This window comes from Morus notabilis, unplaced genomic scaffold (genome assembly GCF_000414095.1).
Source record: "Morus notabilis unplaced genomic scaffold, ASM41409v2 Scaffold135, whole genome shotgun sequence".
NCBI classification, from domain to species: domain Eukaryota; kingdom Viridiplantae; phylum Streptophyta; class Magnoliopsida; order Rosales; family Moraceae; genus Morus; species Morus notabilis.
Window position 1 is genome coordinate 570,899 of NW_010367319.1, and position 22,293 is coordinate 593,191.

General features: G+C 35.5%; 2 protein-coding genes across 3 annotated transcripts; both read right to left on the reverse strand.

Moving 5' to 3' along the window:
- Positions 1-1,771: 1,771 nt before the first annotated feature.
- Positions 1,772-5,096, reverse strand: LOC21406143 (coiled-coil domain-containing protein 97; the record flags this gene model as incomplete). The annotated part of the gene is made up of 3 exons (XM_010112242.2): positions 1,772-2,252; positions 3,753-4,264; positions 4,808-5,096. Coding segments are annotated over 3 exons (1,059 nt in total), but the record flags the coding sequence as incomplete, so codon positions are not given.
- A 4,675-nt stretch (positions 5,097-9,771) lies between these two features.
- On the reverse strand, positions 9,772-15,308 carry LOC21406144 (decapping nuclease DXO homolog, chloroplastic). Of its 2 annotated transcripts, XM_024174887.1 has the most exons (13): positions 14,793-15,308; positions 13,740-13,978; positions 13,325-13,390; positions 13,140-13,218; positions 12,888-12,967; positions 12,766-12,789; positions 12,226-12,350; positions 11,580-11,796; positions 11,415-11,468; positions 11,225-11,271; positions 10,841-10,925; positions 10,262-10,325; positions 9,772-10,056 (listed from the first exon to the last, which is right to left on the reverse strand). In XM_024174887.1, the coding sequence occupies exons 1-13, from the start codon at positions 15,166-15,168 to the stop codon at positions 9,953-9,955; spliced, it is 1,560 nt and encodes a 519-aa protein (XP_024030655.1). In that variant the 5' UTR covers positions 15,169-15,308; the 3' UTR covers positions 9,772-9,952. The 2 variants fall into 2 exon arrangements, with proteins under 2 accessions (XP_024030655.1, XP_024030656.1); XM_024174888.1 differs by lacking the exon at positions 11,580-11,796 and having other exon boundaries at positions 11,415-11,526.
- Between the last annotated feature and the right edge of the window lie 6,985 nt (positions 15,309-22,293).

Consider the following 22,293-nt stretch of genomic DNA (forward strand, 5'->3'; position numbering starts at 1 on the left):
TATTTTATTTTATTTTTGCAAATTTGTTTGTGAAAAAATCTAATGAAAAGAAGAATTCATGATTTTGCAAAGTGCAATTAATAAAGAGGGATTCTACCAAAAAATAATAATAAATGAGAGGGGAAGTCACGGGAAGGGAACGGACCACAGCACAAAAAAAGGAGCTTGACATTCCTCATGTGGGACCCATGTCGAACTGCCACGTCATCATCGTCGAGCAAATTTTTGGGTCACGTGCGAAGCAGCAAGCTTGAGGTAATTCCACGTGGAAATTTGGGACCAATTTTGAATTTATTTAAACTAAAAATTTGGACTTTGCAGTGCACTTTAGGAGACGTTTGGTTCATGAATTAGAATCATAAGATTAGAATTATTTTTGATTTACGTGTATTTTTTATGAGAGAAAACGCTGTAACGAACTATGAATCATGATTCGAATCGGGGTACGAATCTCTCAACCAAACAACTCTTAGCTACTGGGATTGTCGTAGAATTCTTGTTCAAAAGTGGTATGGTCTTTTAATAATAAGAAGCTTCATCATAGTTATATTATATATATAAAAAAAAAAAAAATTCACAATAATTTTCAATAGGGGGCCAATTGAGAAGCACCATGCCAAGGAACAATATTGTTAGTCAACGATTTAATCCCGTGTTCCCTACTTGTAATTGTCTTTTGAGGTGGATTTAATTTTGAAAATGAAAACAAGGGAAATAATAATATGATAGGATTCCCTTACCGGTAGGCCATAAATATTTTCATTATCGAGTTTCATCAATTTACCATGTTTTTCTAAGCCAAGTATAATTTTAGAAGCTTTCTACAATAAGATACTCCTCTAATGGTGCATGTTTCTCAATATTATATATGATCAAATCAAATTAAAATAAAAAATTGACAAATTTTGATACATATATAGTTTTTATTTTTTTTTTAAAAAGGAATACATATATAGTTTTACAAACATGACCTCGGAAATCTTTTTTCGCATCTTATTGTAAAATTCTCAATAAGTTTGTGTGATTTGATAATTAAAAATTCGTTATAACTTGTATCATTAGGGTATTGTTTCCATACATGGCCACAATTTCCTAAAATAAAAGGAGTTAAAAAAAAAAAAAGAAATCCTTTTGATAATTAGAATTGTATCTTTCCTTTGTTCTTATTTCATTCTCTTGTACCCTTCCTTTGTCCTCTACTTGAAAATAAGACAATTTAATACCATTTTTGGTGTATACTAAATCCATACAAATTCAGGTTGAAAGCGGCAAAAGTATTTGACGTCTCATGAGCTCCTAGCCATGAATCATTAGACTCCGATTTGCATGTTACTAGAAGACCATTTTAGAAGTTCGAACGAAATAATTAGATAGTTAGAAAGGAATTTTAACTTGCTGACTAAATCATATTACCATTTACTTACAAAAATTGACCTGTGGATTTCAACGTTCACAAATCATCAACAACGACTTGAAATAAAAACCGAGATGTGATACCAAATTGTGCAACTTATGACAATCATTAGAGAACAAGAATAAAACATAAAGATATGGCGTTAACATGCCAATAATCTCCCACTCAATGGCTTCTTAAAAATCTCGTGTAGGTATAAGAAATTGGTCTTAATATTTACAAGGCTGAAACAAGAATAAAATACCACTTGCATGAATATTTTTTAAGCATATGGCATAATCTACCGGATTCTCATTTTGGGTCGTTTTATCCTCCTTTATGGTTTTGGCAAATTGGTCACTTTTTCACAACTAATTCTGTAGAATACAAAAAGCAGAAGCCACGCCATACTAGATTTATGTATGAGCTTTTTAAATGATTCCCAGCAAACAACTAAAAACAAAATGCTGCCAAGATGACATTTACAGAGAGCTACTAACAAGTACTTAATTACAGTCAATTATACTTAAACATGGTTAAAACTCTAGTAAACAAAGAGGATTATGAATTGGTCCATCTAGCTAAGTAGCTTCCACTCTTCTTAATCTTCAGCAAAGTACTTGTCCTCCGCATCATGGTTGGCTTCCCTCTGCCAGTGATCATCCAAAGTCTCGTCATTGTCTATTTTCGAATAGTCTAAATACTCGGAATCTTCCCCTAATAGAAACTTCTGCTGCATGATGTAGGTAAATTGGTCCATCTGATCTTGCATCTCTGCATCAGATAACAATGGTCGCTCACTGCGCACTGCTGTGGCGGATTGGGGACCGCTGCTCGCACTGTGATGATCCAAAGGCATCTGTAGGCGACAAAGGAGAATCACACTATGAGTCGATACAAAAGACATTACGGCAGTAGCAAGAGAGATCCACTACGAATGTCTACAAGATACAAGAACTTTAAAGCAAAATTTAAGAATTAATGTGACAAGTACACGAAAAGATCAAGGAATTTCTTGAGTTAAGATGTGAGGACTGAGGAGAATGATAGATGAATATACAAAAGTACGGACCAGGTTGAACTACTGCTATAAACTTAATAGAATAATACCAACTTAGCAAGTCCTTTTGTGTTGTGTAAAACACGTGATAAGAGAGAAACTCCAAAGAAGGCTCAGTAATTTTCAAATATATGAACCAAAATTAGAAAGTGAAACCCTGTGACTAGATCGTCCTGAAGACGGATGCGACGGGAAGAAGTGGCATTTGGAAGTGTTGCTGACTTAACATTTAGGTTTCGGCATAACAAAGCTTGCACTGTCTTTTCGCACTTAGGCGCACAGCGTGCCATTGGTAATGATTCTACTACGGTGCCACAAATTTGCAAACTGATCCTAAGTAATCATTGTTGTTCATTGGATTCCAGAAGAACTACTTCGTTAGGATTGAGGAATTGCTGCAATTCTTCCTGAATAGCTTGGATTCTCCCGTCGAGAGTCACTTTGAAAGTATTACCTAAACTCTTCCGACTCGCTACTATCATTTCTTCATTATAGATTGAGATCTTCTTCGAACTTAATGCACAAATAGATAGAATAGCAGCAAATAGCATCTTTCTAGCCTATATATTCGTGGAAGTCAATCTCATTTTGAAAGCTTATCTCTATTTTTCAACAACTGAACGTTTAGGAAAGGACTTTTTCATCGGATGCGCTCGCCCAGCGAGAAAGGCCTTGACCCTGCCAACCAAGTCAAAAAAAAAAGAAAGAAGAGAACTTCGTATTTTGGTAATTCTCTAGGAGTCATCTTTAACCTTGAATGCTATTAATAAATTCTACAGCAATAGTCCCTCGGACTCGGAAAGTAATAACGAAAATGGGTAACCCAATAGTAGATTCCGCAGCTGCCACCGTTAGAACCAATAAAGCAAATAATTGACCCATCATATCATCCAAAGAAACGGAAAATACCAAAAAGTTCAAATTCACAGCTAATAACATTAATTCAATTGACATTAACATAATAAGAATATTTCGTCTATTAAGGTTGATTGAGTATGACACTCTTATAATTAGCAAGCGCTAATCTTTCTTTAATGAATGAATTGGCGCAATCACTCTTGTCGGAGCCTTCTTCTCCAAGGAGACTCACTCAAGAAATTGAAGCATACTGGCACGGTGAGGGAATATGTGAAAGAATTCAGTTCCTTGATGCTTGACATCAAGAATATGTCCGAGGACGTACCGTTGAGAGAAAATAATAATAATAAAATAATACTAATGAAGACTTTCATTCTACCATACATGATGGAATGTGCGTGCGTGTGCATTATTTCGTACACAACAACAATGGATAGTTACCTCTGTAGATTTTGAACCTTCATTTGCCTCTTGTTCTTCTTCTTCTTCCTCCTCCTCCTCTTGTTCTTCTTCCTCCTCCTCCTCTTCTTCTTGCTGGTTTCTCTCATTACCAACCCAGTCACTCTCAGCAACACCCAACCTCTGCTGCTCCCCTCTAATCTTCGCAACCAAAATCGCTTCTTCTGCTCTTCTCAACAAAGTCTCTGACCACCTTTCCCCTGGTCGTACCATGTTCCTGCCACTCAGATCCTGAAACTTGCCTACATACTCATGATGCAAATACGGCTCTCTCTCCCTCATTGCGTCCTCAGAGAAGTAATTTCCGTCACATATCAATTTATCCAGGTAGGCGCGCCTCCGATTCTTCACCATCACCGATTTCGACCGCAACTCGTCAGATGTTGGACTCATTATCCTTCTCAGACGATTCAAATGCCAATTAACCTCATAATTGTCTTTGTGCTTATCAAATTCCAGAAGCTCTTCGGATGTTAATTTCGATCCATAGCGTTCTTCATCAAGTCAAGGGAAATGGGTGTTCGTTAAAGTTGAAAATTATTCAAAGACTGTTGGATACAAAAATTGGAAAGGAAGTACAATATTTCATGGTCTAGTTCATAAGGTGAAAGAATTAATTGTAGAAATGCCAAAAAATAAAAGAAATTTGATATTCTTATTCAATTGCCTGGGATTCTGAGAACAAAAATGACCAATCAAATAAGTCCAACTCTAAAGCAGATAGATAACCCTAATTCGGCATAACATAGAAAATCAAAATCTACAGGGTCCAATTCATCTTCCCATTTTCAATTTTCCAAGCAAAGCACAACAATCAAACAAAAATAAGCACAGAATAAACTGAAGACCACCAAAAGAAGTCTCAGAACAAATTGTGGTTCGACCTTAGCGCAACACATTAGAGATAAAAAGTTTCTTTCGTTTTCCCTTCCTCTTTATCCCGTCCTCCTCTTTCTCGGATACCAAACAGAAGCTAGGCCTAAACAGTCAAAAGAAAGCTACTATACTAGAGATTGCAAAAATAGATGAATGGTTACCTAAGAAAACGGCGACGTCGCGGGAGAGGAGGTCGGTTAGGATGAGCTTGCGCTGGGAAGGATTAATGGCGGTGGGTTGGAGAGCTCGAGGAAAGTAAAGGTCCTCCATTAAAGAAAGCCTCTCGGCTATGCTTTCCATGGCTTCGATTCTCTCTCTTTCCTTCTCAGGAAAACTCTCAGCGTGTGGTTGATTACTTCCAGTTTCCACTTCGCCGGAACTCTCAAGTATTACATCGTAACTCGCGAAGAACGCACGGATAAAGGGTATCCCGGGCGGTGATGATGGAGTTCAACGCTTGATAGTCACGTGAGTGTCACGTGTCTTCTCATAACGTCTTTTCCCTTTTCTTTTTTTCTATTTTGATTATTTGTGTCACTAAATTTTAGGGTTTTTACCAATTTACCTTTTAAATTTTAAAATTTTTTAATTTACTCTTTAAATTTTAAATTATTTACACTTAATTCATTTTATTGTAGTTTTTATTAAAAGATATTAAAAAAAATAACGTAATCACATAGTCTTTTTATTTAAATTTCTATTAAAAACAAACATATAAAATTAAATGATTATACTTAATCTTTTTTTTTTTTTAAATAAAAAAAATCTTTACAAAAAAGTTAAGTGGGATAAATTCAAAAATTCAGGGGGCAACGCTTTCAAAGTTTAAAAAATAAAATAAAAATGAGCTCAAAATTTAAAAAGTACCAATGAGAATAATTCTTTTTTCTTTAATAAAACTCTCATTAATCATTACATCAATGCTCAATTCAAATATTTATCCCAAAGTCATATTTGGCAAAAAAATGGCATATTTTATATGTTATTTTATTTTGTGCGTTTACACATAATGCTATTCCACACATTTGTTTCATAACTTTAAATTACTTTTTAAATCTTTTTGTTACACTGTTTTATCACATAAAATTTAAGTTTTTATTCAAATTTTTATGTTCAAAACATGACCGAAATGGGCCCTATGTTTATTCTACAATTTGCAACTTGTAAAAATAAACGTTTAATTGTAAAATAATTTAAAAATAATAATGTTGTAATGATTAAATTTAAAAAGTGAATAAATATTGCAATAACAATTAAATATTATAATTTAGCATGGTTATACTTGATGCTAAACATAACACTCGGCGTAATATATGCTAAATTATTACAAAAAGTAACATGCTTTAAAGAGTGGTTTTCTAGTTTGACATTGCATTGGATATGATCCTCTTATTGTTTTAGTTACCTTATATTTGGGCTATTAAAACTCATGGCTTTTAAGGATATGCATTTGCCTTATTTTGTTTCTCGACGTTTAATTGTAAGCATCTAACTACAATGACATCTTTAAAATGTATGGTTTTGACCACTCGGTTAATAACCTGTTTATTTTCTGGCATCATGTAGCGTATGGATGTTATATGAGAATTTTAAGAGGAATAAAATGGTTAAGAAAATTGAAAAGAAAAAATAAAATCTAAAGTATTATTATATAGAAGGAAAAATAATAGCATATCTCAACTGAACAACACAATCTGATTATTTATTTATTTATTTATTTAAAGTCTAAAAACATTGTCGTTAAAAAAGTGAGGGGAAAATTGCAATTGTTCTGTGATTTGCCTCCATCAATTTAGTTATCTAGTTTTCAAGATAAAAAAAAAAAAAAAGAGGATGATTCTATACGCATATTCTTTTTTACTCTCTGCATCCCTCTTAAATTAAAAATTTTTATTACAAAAAGACCCTAAATAAAATGACAAAAAAAAGTGCGTGGAGAGTAAAAAATGGGGTGTGAATCACTCAAAACGACATGAACATCATCATCTTCATTCTACTTTCAATATATAGTTTAAAAAAAAAACGACATGAACGTCATCATCTTCATTCTACTTTCAATATATAGTTTCAAAAAAAAAAAAAAGACAGTAAAAAAAGCAATAATCACCTCTAAAATCCAATTGCAAAATAAACTTCACATTTGATGGAAGCTTTCATTCACAATAAAAGCATATCTAATGCCATGTTAAATTAAATTTAACATTTGGGCAAGAAATTTACTCACCACTGCTATATTATTTGTGGTGTTAAATTTAACATATACTATACTTCTTACTTCTTAGTAAATTTTTGTGCCAAATTTTAACATTTATTTGTTATTAATTAATATGTTCAACTTTTCATCTAATCCTTGGTGATTGATATTTTCAAATTATTAAAATTAGGCTACAAACGTTTCTGTGTCCAGTATTGATCGAGAGAGAGCTAGATAGAAAATAATAACTTGATAAAAGTTTTCTCAAAGGAATCGTACCAAAAAAAAAAAATAATAAAATAACGAAAGTAAAAAAGAAATCAGATCTGAAACCGGAGAAAAAAGAATCATTACTCCCAAAAAGATTGAAAGTGGGGGAAAATAAAAAAGCACGAAAACACGAAGATAAGCAGGCAGATCAATTGACACGTGCCTATTTCTTCTCTTTTTTTATATACTTATAGGATATCTGCTTGCTTCACATATCAAAAATCCCATGATTGTTAATTTTACTCGTTCGATTCATTAATAGAAATATTATTTTTACATCGACAGTAAACACTGTTAAATTTTCCTTTCAGCTCACACCAAGTGGATAGAATAAAAAACAAAGCGTTCTTAAATTTTAAGTTTTATATTGTTTGATGTTTAAAATATTATCACACGTTAATTAATGAGTAAAATTGCATCTATTAATAAAAAGATTACAACTCATACTATATTAATTAATACACAAACGAGTTTGAAGCATGATCCAGCAATCTTTTAATCAATAGAATTTTGAGAAAATTGTACGATTCTATTTTGTTTGATACGGTAGATGAAGCGTAAAGAAAAAAGACACAACCGTATTTAATTATCTAATTTGAGTTTTTAACTTGAGTTGAAAAGAAAAATTACGTGAGAGAAAACACTGCACATAAAAAGTTAAATTTAAATTTTCATTAAAGAAATATTGTAGCAAAAATTTGAGTTGTGATTCGAACCAACAAAACGTACAAATAAACTTTTAAGTACTTTTGTATCTGTGAGCTCTCTCTTTAATCTCCCCAATTATTGAAAGAAAACAATTGTTGTTAATTTTCATGTTTCATTGTCTGAACCAAGAATTAAAAGAACATGAAAAGGCTTCTTTCACTTCGCCGATTCGAGTTTAAAATTTAAGTTTTATTACAGTAAAAAATTCTCAGAAACAGTCATATCTAACCTTTTTGTTACAGTAAAAAGCTCTCACATAAAATCACATCTCAACTCAAATTACAAACTCGAATCAGCGAAGTGAACGGGCAAAAAATTCTCTCATTTCTCCATCAATATAATTAGAAAAAATAAATAAAATTATTTTAGTACTCTATGTTATGACAAAACATGCTTTTAGTACTTTGTGTTTTTTAAAATATTAAAATAGTACCTTCATATTTTATAAAATATCTTCTAAGTATATGAGACTCTTGTTTGGAACATAAAATGTCATTTGTACTCTTATATTTAATTAATTACAAACTAAAAAAATTTAAAGTGTATAAGTCTGAGCATTTATCTTTTATTTTTAATAAATATTTTTTAATTAGTGTAATTATTTAATTAAAAATATTATAAATTAAAAATAAATGATAAAAATATTAATTCATGTACTTTTAAAAAATATTTGTTAAGATTATCTAAAATTTTACAATTTTACAACTTTACAACAAAATATTTTAAAAATTTTAAATTCATATTTTGATCTTCTAAAAAAAATAAAATATTTGAAAAACAAAAAAACAAACGCCTTTCCAAATCTCAAACTCAAAACTCAGATTCTTTGGGGAAAAAAAGGTCTCAAACCAGAAAATTTATCAGATCTTCCCCCTCCTTCCCGTACAGATCGGTACAAAAAAAAAAAAAGACCAAAATCAATTCAAAAACCAAATCTATCACACTGCTCAATTATCTCATTGCCCGTCGACCACTAATGATGTTCAGAAACTTCTTGATGTGCAGAAACTTTTAACTTTGTTTAGATGTGGGCTAGAGGAGATGCAGTCGGAGGGAGCTTCAGGGGGCACCGAAGGTGGGTCTATTGCGATGTACAAATCGTCTCTCGTCGTGGATGGGTCTTGCGACCCATGAACCATCGGCTTCGGTGGCTTTTGCCCGCCTTTTCACTGCAGCTGGGTCGCGAGTGCGGGTCTCGGAACCCACCTTTTCGCCTCGCCTGTGATGTCTTCAATGACAGATTGGGGGCAGCGCGATCTGCGCACCGACCGGTTGGGTGAGGTTGAGGACGATAAGGGTGGGGCGACGAGATCTGGGCATCGACGTCGGGGTTGAGGACGACGAGGGTGAAGGTGGCGGAATCCACTTTGATCTTGTTTTTCTATTTTTTTTTTTTAAATTCAATAGAATACGATTTATTTTTTATTTTTTATTTGTTTTCAGACTTTTTTTAGAAAAATTATTGGTTTATATTTAATTTATAAAAAGGGTAAAAATGACAATTTACTCACAAAAATTGACCTCAAGATACCAAAAAAACATACTATTTTAATATTATTAAAAATACATTATACTAAGAGCATATTTTGTTATAACACTATCAAAATAATTTTATCCCATTAGAACATTTTTAATACAATATTATAATTAATTTATCAATTGTAAATTTAATATTTAAGTGTTAAAAACACTCCAATACAATGTTATTTGTTGTATTAAATTTCTCATATTATATTGTGATAAATTTCTCACTAAACATAACATAAAAATTTATTTTTACAACTTTTAAAACTTAATAATTATAGTAAAAAATAAATTTAACATTTCAAATATTATTATGTATTGGAACAAAAAAAATGACATATCATATCACATTTTTTAATGCTAAATATAAATTGACATTATTATTTATAACGGAGATGGTCTTAGAAAATAGCAGAACACAAAAGATGCTAAAAGTAAGATATAATTCTCATCATCATCAAAAAGGATATTATTTTGGATGAGATCGATCAACTGACCAACTATAATGGTATGAAATTCTTATCAAAGCAAATTGGGGTTTAAATAATTTAACCCTAAACCCCTCCTATCTGTAATTGATTTAAGTAAGAAATATCAGAGAACTACTACTTTACAGTTGCTCAACATGGTTAGTTATCTCTTCCGGGCAAGATTGGGCTTGAAGAAGCTCTAGACGGTTGAAAGGCGGAGCGAACTGCAATATGTAATTCTCATCTGAAAACAGACAGTTGTAATATTAATAACGATCCAAAAATATGTTTATCCACGTTAATTGGTGAAAATAGGAAAGAGAATTAAGCTAATACAACAATTTGTAAAACTCTTCTAACAAGCATTTCTATGGTAAGCTCCTATAAAATTATCTATGGTTTTTTAATGTAGATTGGAGAAAAGTAGAAATTAAGAATAAGAAACTCACTCTCTTTAACTGTTCCATAGAGCCAGCACAACACCTCATCAGCAAATGCTAGGCAAACTCCTCCCTGCAAACCAGTTTAACATATTCTATATTCACCATTTATTATTAGTAATAATCACAACACGAATAACTTTAAAATAAAACGAATAATTCGATTCTATGCGCAAGTGACATCCACCTATCTGAGGAAAAGAGTGAGAGCGCGAGAGAGGAAGGGACAGAGAGGGAGGGACGGAGATTAGCTTGAATAACTAACAAAAGTGATGAGTTTTATTTCATTCTACGCGTGACATCTTGGTCTCTGAGAAAGAGAGAGACTAGGATAACTTCTAGTCTCTAATTAGTAAAACCAATCATGAGAGAGATTCTCTTCAAGATTAAACCAAACGATTTTTGGTGTGTCGTAGGAATCCAATTAGTAAAACCAATCAATGATTATCCTTCCTGTTTTTGTAATCACTTCAGAGAACCAAAGTGGTGGAGACCAAATCCAACAATTTTGAAGCAGGGAAGGAAGAAGAAAGAGTAATGTTGGTAGCTTGATGTACATACAATTTGCAGTAATTTGCAGAAAAATACCTGCCAATAGTTCTTCATTTTCACTCTCTGCGTTACATCTTTGGTTCTAAGTCTCTCCGTGCGCACAAGTCGGCCCCTATCATCTCTGCACAAAACCAAGACATCTTCTCAACTGAACAAAAATTTATGAATAGAAATTAATTCTCAAATGTTCACTGTGTGGGTTGGCCTGGCGGTTGGGAGCTCAAAGTAAGATGAGAGCGATGATATTGACCATTGCGAAGATTGTGAAAAGCAGTTGGTGAAGATATGGAAAGAACTGATGTTTTATCCCTCTCCCTAACAAACCTCACCAAACCATTTTTTTGATTCATATGACATTCAATTACAATCGATGTTCTGTATATGCGTACAGTAGTCCATCCAGTAAAAACGCGAAAGTACCTAAATCCAATAACAATATAAGAGACGCCAGCTAAGAACGATTGAATCTGTAGTTAAAAAAATACCAAAGAAAAAAAAAAGGCAAGTTAGGAACTGTAAAGATGAGAGAAAGTAACAGATAAATAAGAAGATACACAACAAAAGCCTAATATAGAATATGACCCATAACATTACGGAAAAACACACATACCCAGATCCTGAGAAGTTTTTCCCTCTCGTATCTTTCCTCAGTATGATAATCCAACTGCAAAGAAAGCAATACTCGCAAACGATCAGTTGTCATATGGTGAGAGACTGGCAACCTGAAGAACACAGGAAACAGGGAATAATACACTGAGATAAACTGTTTAACAACCTCACGATTTGTCTTTAACTCAACATAAAATCTCCTTCCATCATCAGTTGAATCACAGCAATCCATTTCGGCACCCATCAGAATACGATGAGCCCCTAGTTTTGTTTTAATTACAGAACAATATTCAACATTGGCATCAACATGATGTATTCCTTCTCCATCAGCTCTTCTTGGATCTTCAGTGGCAAGGCTCTCAAAACAGTATCCCCAATAACATCTATATTGAAAAGACAAGATTATGTAGATCACAATACATTTGTGATTAAACATAAAAGAAATAAGGGTAATGAACAAGAAATGTCTGGGAGGTTAGCAACAAAGTCTGCCTAAAATATCGCTCAACAATTGCTACAGATCTCAAATTATGGTACTCATATGACTCCCATATATAAGATAGAAGTTTGCTATACAGTACTTACACTTAATAATTTCATCTTCCTAAACTCAATACAGCATTGATTTCGTAGTTTTGTTGATATGATAATGACAGCAGTTTCCTACTCGCTCCCTTGTTACTTTTAACTTCCACTTGAGCTTTCTATATAGATTCAATACAACAATGATTTCATAGTCGTTGAAATTAACACCCTAATAACATGCAGTATCACGGGGAGCCATTTCTTAAGGATATGTGAAAGTCCAGTACCTTCGGCGTTCTAACTCGCTTTGTGGTCTTTCTGGTAATTTATGAACATCCAGATATACAACTCCATTCCTTTTGTGCACTCCCATCTCCCATGGCTCATGACGAATATAGGCAGTTGCCAGTATCTGCAAAAAATAGAGTAGTTACTATAAGATGCTGTTTAGCAAGTAAAAACAATCGCCCAATTTTAAAGTTACACAAAAGTCACTCTCTCTCTCTTCCGTGTTTCTTTTATGGACTCCTCATCTTAAAATATCATACAGAAAAACGGCTTTTCTCTATTTGAAATCCCTATATCTTAATCCTACGTAAAGGAATCAAAATACTTTATCAGTAACTTGCGACTATCACCAAACATAAGTCACTCAATGATCCATTGAAGAATTGGTTTCTTATCTAGAAACTTAAAAAAAATACATTCTCCTTACATAACTAGAAAAACAAAATGTCCAATATAGATTCACAATTTGTGGAAGTTATCCACCAAAACTATGGAATAAAATAAAGTCAGTAAGAATTTGATAAGGAATTGGCGACTACCTTATTAAGGTTGTTACGGAAAGTCTGTCAACACACAACAAAAGAAAAAACTTATCAATAACCAATAAATTATTAAGTAATGAAAGAAAAAAAAAAAAACATAAGATAAATTAGTGTCGCACCACAAAATGAATGTTTTGAAGTGGAATATTTTTGTCTCTTATGCAGGCAAGAAGGTCACCAAAACCTTGCGATCCCAATTCTGGTTTAGAGGAAAAAACACAGGGTTGCCTGCAAATATCAGCACCTCACATGCATAACCCCAAGGGAATGCATATGCAAAGATAAAAAATGAATCTTTTTTTCTGTATGTTAAACTTTTTCATATCTCATTAGCCTAAAAGTTTGTGGCATCCTCCAGACATAGTTTGTACCTTTTTTCTCAATAAAAGTATCAAAACCCTGATTAAGATCAGCTCCAACGTCTTCAGTAATAAGCCGCTTGAAAAGCCTCTGAAATGAGGAAGGATCCATGTGAAAATGCTCACATTCAGCAGAAGATTGTAATAAATATGCAGTCAGCATAGATGAGGCAGCACATCAATAAAAATACTCTTACCAAGCTGCGATCATCAAAGAAGACATCACCACCTTCTACCCGACTATAACACGCAACTTCACATGGCTATTGGATAAAATTAGCTTGTCAGCAAAATATTCAGGTAAATAACAGGAGAGAATAATTTACAAGGCAGGGACCAAGTTCCCAAATATGATTTACCAAAAAGTAGCTAATAAACATGTAAGGTCCTATTGTAGTTTTTAAAAACAAGTTGCCACATAAGGGATATATGAATTTTGTAAATATAACCCTACCACTAATGACAAATAACATACCTTGCCTCAGCCATTCAATGAAAGACAATAGCAAGATAGAATTGAGTGGATATGTCCATGATTGGAAAACCAAAGCACACAAAATGATACTCAAAGAAAGAACAAAAGAAAATGGAATAAGAAAACACTCGACTTACTTCCTGAAAAGCAATACATTTTCTTGATAATGTTTCTTCACTTTTTGAAAGTTTTAATTCTGAAACAAAGCGTTCATCATGACGAGGATTAGAGAACTTTGAACCATAACCAAAGTTCTGCCTCTGAGGATAAGGCCCGGGTCGGGGAAGTAGGCCTGCTCCTCTATCATTTTGATGCCATCGACCACGACCAAAATTCCCTCTACCAGGGTTGTTATTGTTGCGTATCACAGGCAAAACTGAATTGTAAAGCAAAATTTAGATTCTGAGGGAAAGAAAAAAAATCATTTTCCAGTAAACTGCAACCAACAAACTAATTAGAAACATAATTAAATCAAGGAGAATATTGAGACTAAAAATGCCCAATATCAATTATCATGTTTACAGCAACGTCATCTTAATAGTAATAATTCTAGCCAGATTAAGCATTAAGAACAGTCTCATTAACAAAGACAAATTTTCAATGAAGTGCAATTAAAGTACACTACCTGAAAATACAATCAGTTTAAAGGGAATTTCAAGATTAAGGCCCCGTTCATTTCGCCGATTCGAGTTTAGAATTCGAGTTTTGTTACAGTAAAAAGCTCTCAGAAACAGTCACATCTAACTTTTTTGCTACAGTAAAAATCCCTCACACAAAATCACATCTTAACTCGAATTACAAACTCGAATCAACGAAGTGAATGGGCCCTTACACTACTCATGCAAGTACGTCTTCATAGTAATAATTCTAGTCAAATTAAGCATTAAGACCTACAAATTAACAATAAATTCCTAAAAAGAAATAGCATATTAAACATTTTTTGAGCTTACAATAGTCAAAAGACAAGAAGGAAGGAAATTCAGCTAAGCAACAAATTACTAAAAGATACAAGAGAAATTAACCCCCAAAAAAAAAAAAAAAAAGCTACAATTAACAAAACCACCACCGCAAAGAAGTCAAAACCCTAAATATGGAGACAAAGGAATAGACCATTTGTTCGCCCCAAAAACGAAGAATTGAAACCTTTACCAACCAGAGAATCATCCACAAGAAATGGACAAGAAATTTACCAGGAATCGGGTAAGGACTAGTGGCTAGGGTTTTGCAGTAATCCTCGTTATCTGAGCCAAATAGATCCTTCTCTTCTTCGTAGGCATAGTGAGACCTATCACTGTTGCTATTGTTGTTGTTGATACTGTCGACCTCCTCTCCATTCCCCTCCTCTCCTTCACTGGCGCTTCCGCCGCTGCTACTCTGATCGCCGCCGTCGCTGCCGTTAGACGACGATGAAGCCGCCGCCGACGACGAGGACGACGAAGAGGCCGCCGATGAGGACGACGGCGACGACGGGGAGGAGGAGCGGTTGCCGTGTCTGGTGTCGTCCTTGTCTTGGTCGTCTTCGTGCTCTTCGCCGAAGATATCGACGTCTTGTTCGGGGAAATCCATGATCGGAAATAGAGGCGTCTCCGAGAAGATTTCTCGGCGAGTTTCAAAAAGAAAGAAAAGTAGGTTCTTCTGCTTCAGTTTCCCTTCTGATTTTGTCTGTGAAGCAAACTACTGAAGCTTTTAGTTAAGGGAGTTTTTGGCCTGATTCGCCGATTTAAATATGAACGTAATTTTGTGTGAAAATTTTTAATTATAATAAAAAAATTAAATAAAATTTTTAATTGTAATAAAATTATTAAAAACTTAAATTGATGAACTGTTTTTACAAAATTTTATAATACAATAAATTATTATTAATCTTTAAATATTATTTTTTTATTTTAAATATTATTTTTTTATTTGTACCTTTCAAAATAGATCTAATTAAACATTAGTCAAACGCATAATAGATCTAATATTTGGAAAATGTTTGAAAAAATTGATTGCCTAAATAACGATCCTTTTATTAATCATGATTGTTTGATCAAAAAATAGATCAATTTATTACCCAATACACAAATTAATGATCGATTCCATGTTGTTTTATCACCAACATCCAGTTCACAAAACTTCTTGTAAAATGTTACCACCGAATATAATTATACAAAAATCGATTGCGTAAATAATGATTCTTTTATTAATCATGTTTGTTTGATCCAAAAATAGATCAGTTGATTACCCCAACACACAAATTAATGATCAATTCCATGTTGTTTTATCACCAACAATATTCTGTTCCTAAAAATTATTGTAAAATATTACCACCAAAAATGATTATGCAAAAATCGATTTCCTAAATAACGATCCATTTACTCCTTTTAACTTTATTTGGAACTCAAATCGCCAACCCCAAGTCTAGAAAACAACAACAATAACAACAACAACAACAACATTTTTGAAACTATCATACATTAACAAAGTATGTCATGAAGGTACAATAATTTAAACTATCAAAATAATTCCCATCAAAGCAAAAGGTCGTAGTAGGTCAAAGCATGAAGTAATAGGTCAAAGCAAAAGGTTGTAGTAGTCCCATCATTAGGCTTCGGCCCAGTAGCCGTCTTCAGGGGAAATAGCTGAACTGACTTGGGCCACAGGCACTTCTGACTCAATCGTATGTATATTTGTTTCTTCTTGATCATGGGTAAGATTGGAACTTATGTGGAGATTCACGTTCCAAACAGGTAAAGCGTCGCCAAAGAGTCTGATAATATTGACACAACCGAGAAAGCGGCTGAACATCAATATAGCAGGATACAGAAACCAGAAAAGAGCCTGGGGAAAGAGGAGGGAACACACAAGTGAGAGAGCGATGTGACGAGAAAAATTCGGGAATTGGAAGCGAATGGCGGCTGCAGGACGAGCGAGAGACAAAGTAATGGAAGTGAAAGAGGGGAGGAGAAATAGGAAAACGTGGACGCATTTCTGGGTCCAAGTGGTTTGGTTGGGATCTTTCAGAAGGCTAAAAGCATCCCAACCCCAAGGAAGAGCTCCTGATTGGGATTTGAACCAGTTTGTGAAGATTGGAATGGTGTATCTTAGATCAAAGCCTCTCATTTTTGCAAATTTGGAATTCTTCTGTGCGGATGACTTATAAGAGTATGATGGGGCTATTTATGGAAAGGCATTTGCCTCTATTTATACAAGTTTTTGCAGCAAACTATTCATACAAAAGCTCTGCAGGAAATTCTGGCCCCGTTCACTTCGTTGATTCGAGTTTAGAATTTGAATTTTTTTACAGTAAAATTTACAGAAGTTTTCTATTGTGATGAGATGGGCCCTATTTACCCTATTGTGATGGGCCCCATGGTTCATTAAACGCTTTTTTTACGGATGTTATGTTCATTAAACTCTTTTGTAGGGATGCTATGTTCATTAAACGCTTTTGCAGATTCACAAAAGTTTTCCGTGATGGGCCCCATGGTTTTTGCAGGAATGATAGGCCCGATGGTGTAAAACTTTTTGTAGAAATGATGTTTTCGCAGGAAACTGCCTAGTGTGACGGGCCTAATCAATTTAGGAGGGGACCAAACGAAGGATGAGTTTTCCACGCAGATCCCTCAATGGATGGTCAAAGCCGCTCATTCTTGCAAATTTGGACACCTGAGTAGGGTTGTTCGTAAACTCACAGACACAACTCACTCTACTCTAATTTAATTTAAAAAATGTAATTTTTAATGTTAATTTTTTTTTTGTGTGGCTCATTCAGTATCTGGCCTGAAATTTTAGGACGGGGTATAAATTAAGCTTATAATGGCCTGCACACTCTAACATAACTCGCGCTCTAACTTGTCTCATTTAATATCTAACTATAGACAGACAACTCATTTCTACTCTCTAGTTTCTTCATGTTTGAATTAAGCTTCTATGTTTGTTTTATGTTAAGACAAATTTATATTTGCTTTATGTTTGATGTTGGACGAACTACTTTGCTTCATGTTTGATGTTGGATTGAATTTTGAGTATTTGATTCTTTGAATATTGAAACTGACCACCCAACCCACCCCGCACCGCCATAACCCAACCCAAACATCATTGGGTTGTGAAAATTTTCTAACATTATTGGGGCTAAATATGTGCAACCCGTACCCTTTAAGATGGGAGAAGAAAAAACCTTACTCCGCACCAATCCAACCCATAAACAACCCTATATCTGAGATCAAAGCGGCTCATTCTTGCAAATTTTAGAATTCTCCTTTGTGGATGAGTTATAGAGCATGATCCGATATTTATAAGACCCCGCGAACCCAACGAAGGCCTTTTTCCACGCGGTCATTCTCAACCTTACGTTTTGTGCAGTATATTTATATATATATATTGACATATATCGATCGCTTTCATAAGCAAGTGCAGTATATTTATATATATATATATATATATATTGTAGGAAAATATGCGCTGACACGTCGAACAACGGCCATGCCCCACGTGACCCTATGTTTACCACGTCAGATAGCTGTCGGCACCTAAAAGCTCATTTTCCCTCCATCTGGTGAAGAGGCCGACTGTAAGGAGCGATTCATGAGGGCGTCAAAACTACATATGGTCGATCGAGACAGAGGCCGCACCCCGAGAGGAAGTGTAGGCGCAGAAGGAAGAACACAGGCAAATGGGTCCGCATCCCAAGAAAGACCTCCGATGTGACAAGTTGAAGATCCTAAGGTTGCGTTTGGGTTTGGAGAAGGACAGTAGCACAAAAAATGATTACAAGCCCCTAAACCGCTAGGAACAGACCAATGGAAATCCCAAAGGATCTGCCGAGCCGTAATAGGGGACAAATTGGATGAGTGAACAGTCTAAAAGGTGCTAAGAAGCTACGGTCTCGGCAAGTAGGATAATAGGTTACTTCAGAGAAACCACCATTAGACCCCCTGTGACAGTCCATCTTAAAAGGATCCACATGCAATTCGTGGGCTATAGAAAGGGCCAAAGCTTCAGAGAGGAAAAAGGAGATTTTTTTGTGTAACCTGAGAAGAACCAAAAAGAAATACTATATGCAGTGGATGTAGCTCTAATTTACAGAGTGAACCACTATAAACTCGTGTGTCTCTTTACTTCCATTCAAGCATCATATCAATACTGTTCACAATATACTTCTAAAACAAACAGCTAGTTGCAAAAATATGAAAATATAACAACTTTAGGCCGATAATACCGAGAGGTAACCCGGAGTAATCTTGTTGACAAAATTTCACCGTCAACAATTGGCGACTCCACTGGGGAACGAACCTAGAATCTCTGGTTCGTGTGTTTAGGACCCAAGACAACTAAGAAGTAACCAACGATCACGCCTTTGAGAAGAAGAAATGGCGCTGCAAACCAAGGCAGCCAAATGGAGGAAAACACCATGCATCCAACCAACGGCGGGAGCAGAAGAGATGAGCCCGACTAGGGAAATCAACCTAGTATTGATGCCTAAAAATTCACCTAAATTTTCTAAACCACTTTCTAAACCTTCTAATTTTAATCTAGGATAAAAAATAGTACCTAAGCCATACAACAAAGGCAACTTAGACCAATATTTTTTTAATTTTTTTTTCCATAGAATGAATATGAACTTCTAAGATATAAAATACTATTCTTTTATCTAAATCAAATCCTAATATTCTTTTATCAAAATTAAATCCTTTAAAGTAATGTCCAATTACAGCTAAATAATCTTTATTGGCAAAGGCAGAGCAAATATCTACCGTTAACGCAACGCACCCGCTAGTCAAGTGTAAAAGGTTTATTAATGCTTCTTTTTCTTTTTTAAATAATTTTAATAAATCTTTCCTAATAGTAGTTTTTGAAGTGAATTGTGCATTAGGATTATGTACAACCTTAATATATCGTTACCAATTAGGATGCTCTACAAAACTAAGTGGTTGATCTAAAGCAGCTATCATTTGTGCAACTTCCATTCGATCTACGTGCGGATCGTATTTCCAAGTGGTTAGACCATCGGTTGCACGATCAAAAGATAATTGTGCTTGGCAGAGTTCGGATTGGCTAAGCTTTTGAAGACACTTTTCAGAGTGTCTTTTCAAGTGTGTGGTGCCGTGAATAGTGTCACCTTATAATTTAGATAAATAATATTTACACTGAGCTATATGCTTAGTGTTACCTTCATTGTCGATCTCATCAATTATATCGAAGTGATCCCAAAATGTCGAGGTGCGCTTGCATTTCCTCCTAGAGGTTGCAACACTTGTAGACGCAGTCGCACTAGCACTCGTCGCCTCCACACCCACCACCATTACGACCACGACCTCCAGTATGTCCACCAGGGCTCGGATTAGTAGATTCCTGCGTAACAAATTCATTAGTAGGAAATTGCCCTTCTTCCATGTTATGTTGGGCATCAACGGGGATATCACTATAACCAAAAGGATCCATTATAAAAAAGTAAAAGCGATTTGAGAGAGAGAGCTTTAGGATAATGTGATAGTTTATGGAAAAATTTTGAAAGAGATTTGAGAGAAATTGAGAGAGATTGAGAGAAATTGAGAGGGATTGAGAGAGTTTGAGTGAGAAAAATGTGTGGAGGATGAGGGTATTTATAGAGAAATTTTTGGGTTAAAAAATTGATTTTTTTTTCAAAAAAATGGAGGTGCAACAGCTCGTTAGAGTTCTGAGGGTCGGGTTCGGGCCACTTCGGGTGGGTTCGGGCGACAACGGGTAAAAAAGTAGCCATTGGATGGGTTTTCGGGCATTCGGGCAAGTCGGGCTTTTGGGCAAAATTCAGGTTTTCGGGCTTATTTTTGGGTCAGGCACAATGGTCGCATTTTTGAACATTTTTTCGGGTAGTTTGGGCTTCGGGCGGGTCGGGCATTCGGGCTTGGCAGGAAAAATAAAAAAAAAACTCTGGCGGACGGCGGTTGACGGCGCCTACACGGCTGTGGGCTCCGGCGTGGTGTCAAAATTCGGGCTACCTGAGCCCGAGCCCGAATTTTAACTTTGGACGGGCCGGCATATGGGCATGCTCGCCTGAGCCTGAAAAAATTAAGGCCTCGGGCAGCCCGCCGGCCCAAAGTTCCACCACTAATGGTGGCCTCAATGAAGCTGCGGCACTATTTTCAGGCCCACACAATACGAGTTCTAACGAACCATTCATTAGGGCAGACATTGCATAAGCCTGAAACCTCCGGCCGACTCTTGAAATGGTCGGTAGAATTAAGCCAATTCGACATTGAATACATGCCGAGGATAACAATCAAGGGACAGACGTTCGCATATTTCATGGCAGAATTTTTCCACAGGGCGGCGGTAGTGAAGGATGAAGGGATTAAGGAAATAGAGTGGAAACTCTACGTAGATGGAGCGTCGAATGAAACTGGATCAGGAGCAGGCATCATGCTAGTAAGCCTAGAGGGCCATAAAATCACTTCGGCGGTGCGATTCAAATTTAAATCGTCAAACAATAAAGCTGAATACGAGGCGCTGATTGCAGGATTGCGGTTAGTAAGTCACTTGAAGATTGAGAAACTTGGCATTTTTAGTGACTCTCAGCTAGTGGTCACGCAAGTGAAAGAGAAATATCAGGCATGCAGTGAAATGATGGGGGCATACTTGAGAAAGGTAAAGGAAGAACTCACAAAGTTCAAAGGCTATGAGATATTACAGGTACCAAGAGCCGAGAACATAAACGCCAATGCCTTAGCCAAACTGGCGTCCTCGAAGGATTCGGATATGCTAGGGGTTGTCCCTATTGAAGAACTGGAGCGGCTAACCATTGATGAGAAAGCGGAAGTCCTGACCACTCAGGCAGCTGAAAACTGGATGACACCGCTCGTTCAATACTTAATGGATGCCAAGCTACCCGACGACAAGGATTAGGCCTACGCATAAAAAAGACGCGTTGACACGTCAGACAACGGCCATGCCCCACATGGCCCTATGTTTGCCACGTAAGATAGTTGTTGGCGCCTAAAAGCTCATTTCCCCTCCATCTGGTGAAGAGGTCGACCGTAAGGAGCGATTCATGAGGGCGTCAACACTACATACGGTCGACCGAGATAGAGGTCGTGCCCTGAGAAGAAGTGTAGGCGCAGAAGGAAGAACACATGCAAATGGATCTGTGTCCTAAGAAAGACCTCTGAGATGACCAATTGGAGATCCCAAGGTTGTGTCTGGGTTTGGAAAAGGTTAGTAGCATAAGAAATGATTACAAGCCTCTAAACTGCCTGGAACGGACCAATGGAAATCGCAAAGGATCTGCAGAGCCATAACATGGGACAAATTAGATAAGTGAACAGTCCAAAAGGTGCTAAGAAGCTACGGTCTAGGTAGGTAGGATAATAGGCTACTTGAGAGAAACCGTCATTAGACCCCCTATGATAGTCCATCTTAAAAGGATTCACATGCAATTCGTGGGCTATAAAAAGGGGGCAAAGCCCCATAGAGGAAAAAGGAGATTTTTTTTGTGTAACCTGAGAAGAACTAAAAAGAAATATTATATGCTGTGGATGTAGCTCTAATTTACAGAGTGAACTACTATAAACTCGTGTGTCTCTTTACTTCCATTCAAGCACCATATCAATACTCTTCACAATATACCTCTAAAACAAACAGTTAGTTACATAAATCCGAAAATATAACAATTTTAGACCGGTAATCCAACGGGACACCGAAAGGTAACCTGGCATAATCTTATTAACGAAATTC

Excerpts from the sequence above, each read along its gene's own strand:
- LOC21406144 (XM_024174887.1), bottom strand. The coding sequence starts at position 15,168 with ATGGATTTCCCCGAACAAGACGTCGATATCTTCGGCGAAGAGCACGAA. Across the intron at positions 13,219-13,324 it reads TCTTTGATGATCGCAGCTTG|AGGCTTTTCAAGCGGCTTAT; the intron begins GTAAGAGTATTT and ends TCCTCATTTCAG. Across the intron at positions 12,351-12,765 it reads TCCGTAACAACCTTAATAAG|ATACTGGCAACTGCCTATAT; the intron begins GTAGTCGCCAAT and ends TATTTTTTGCAG.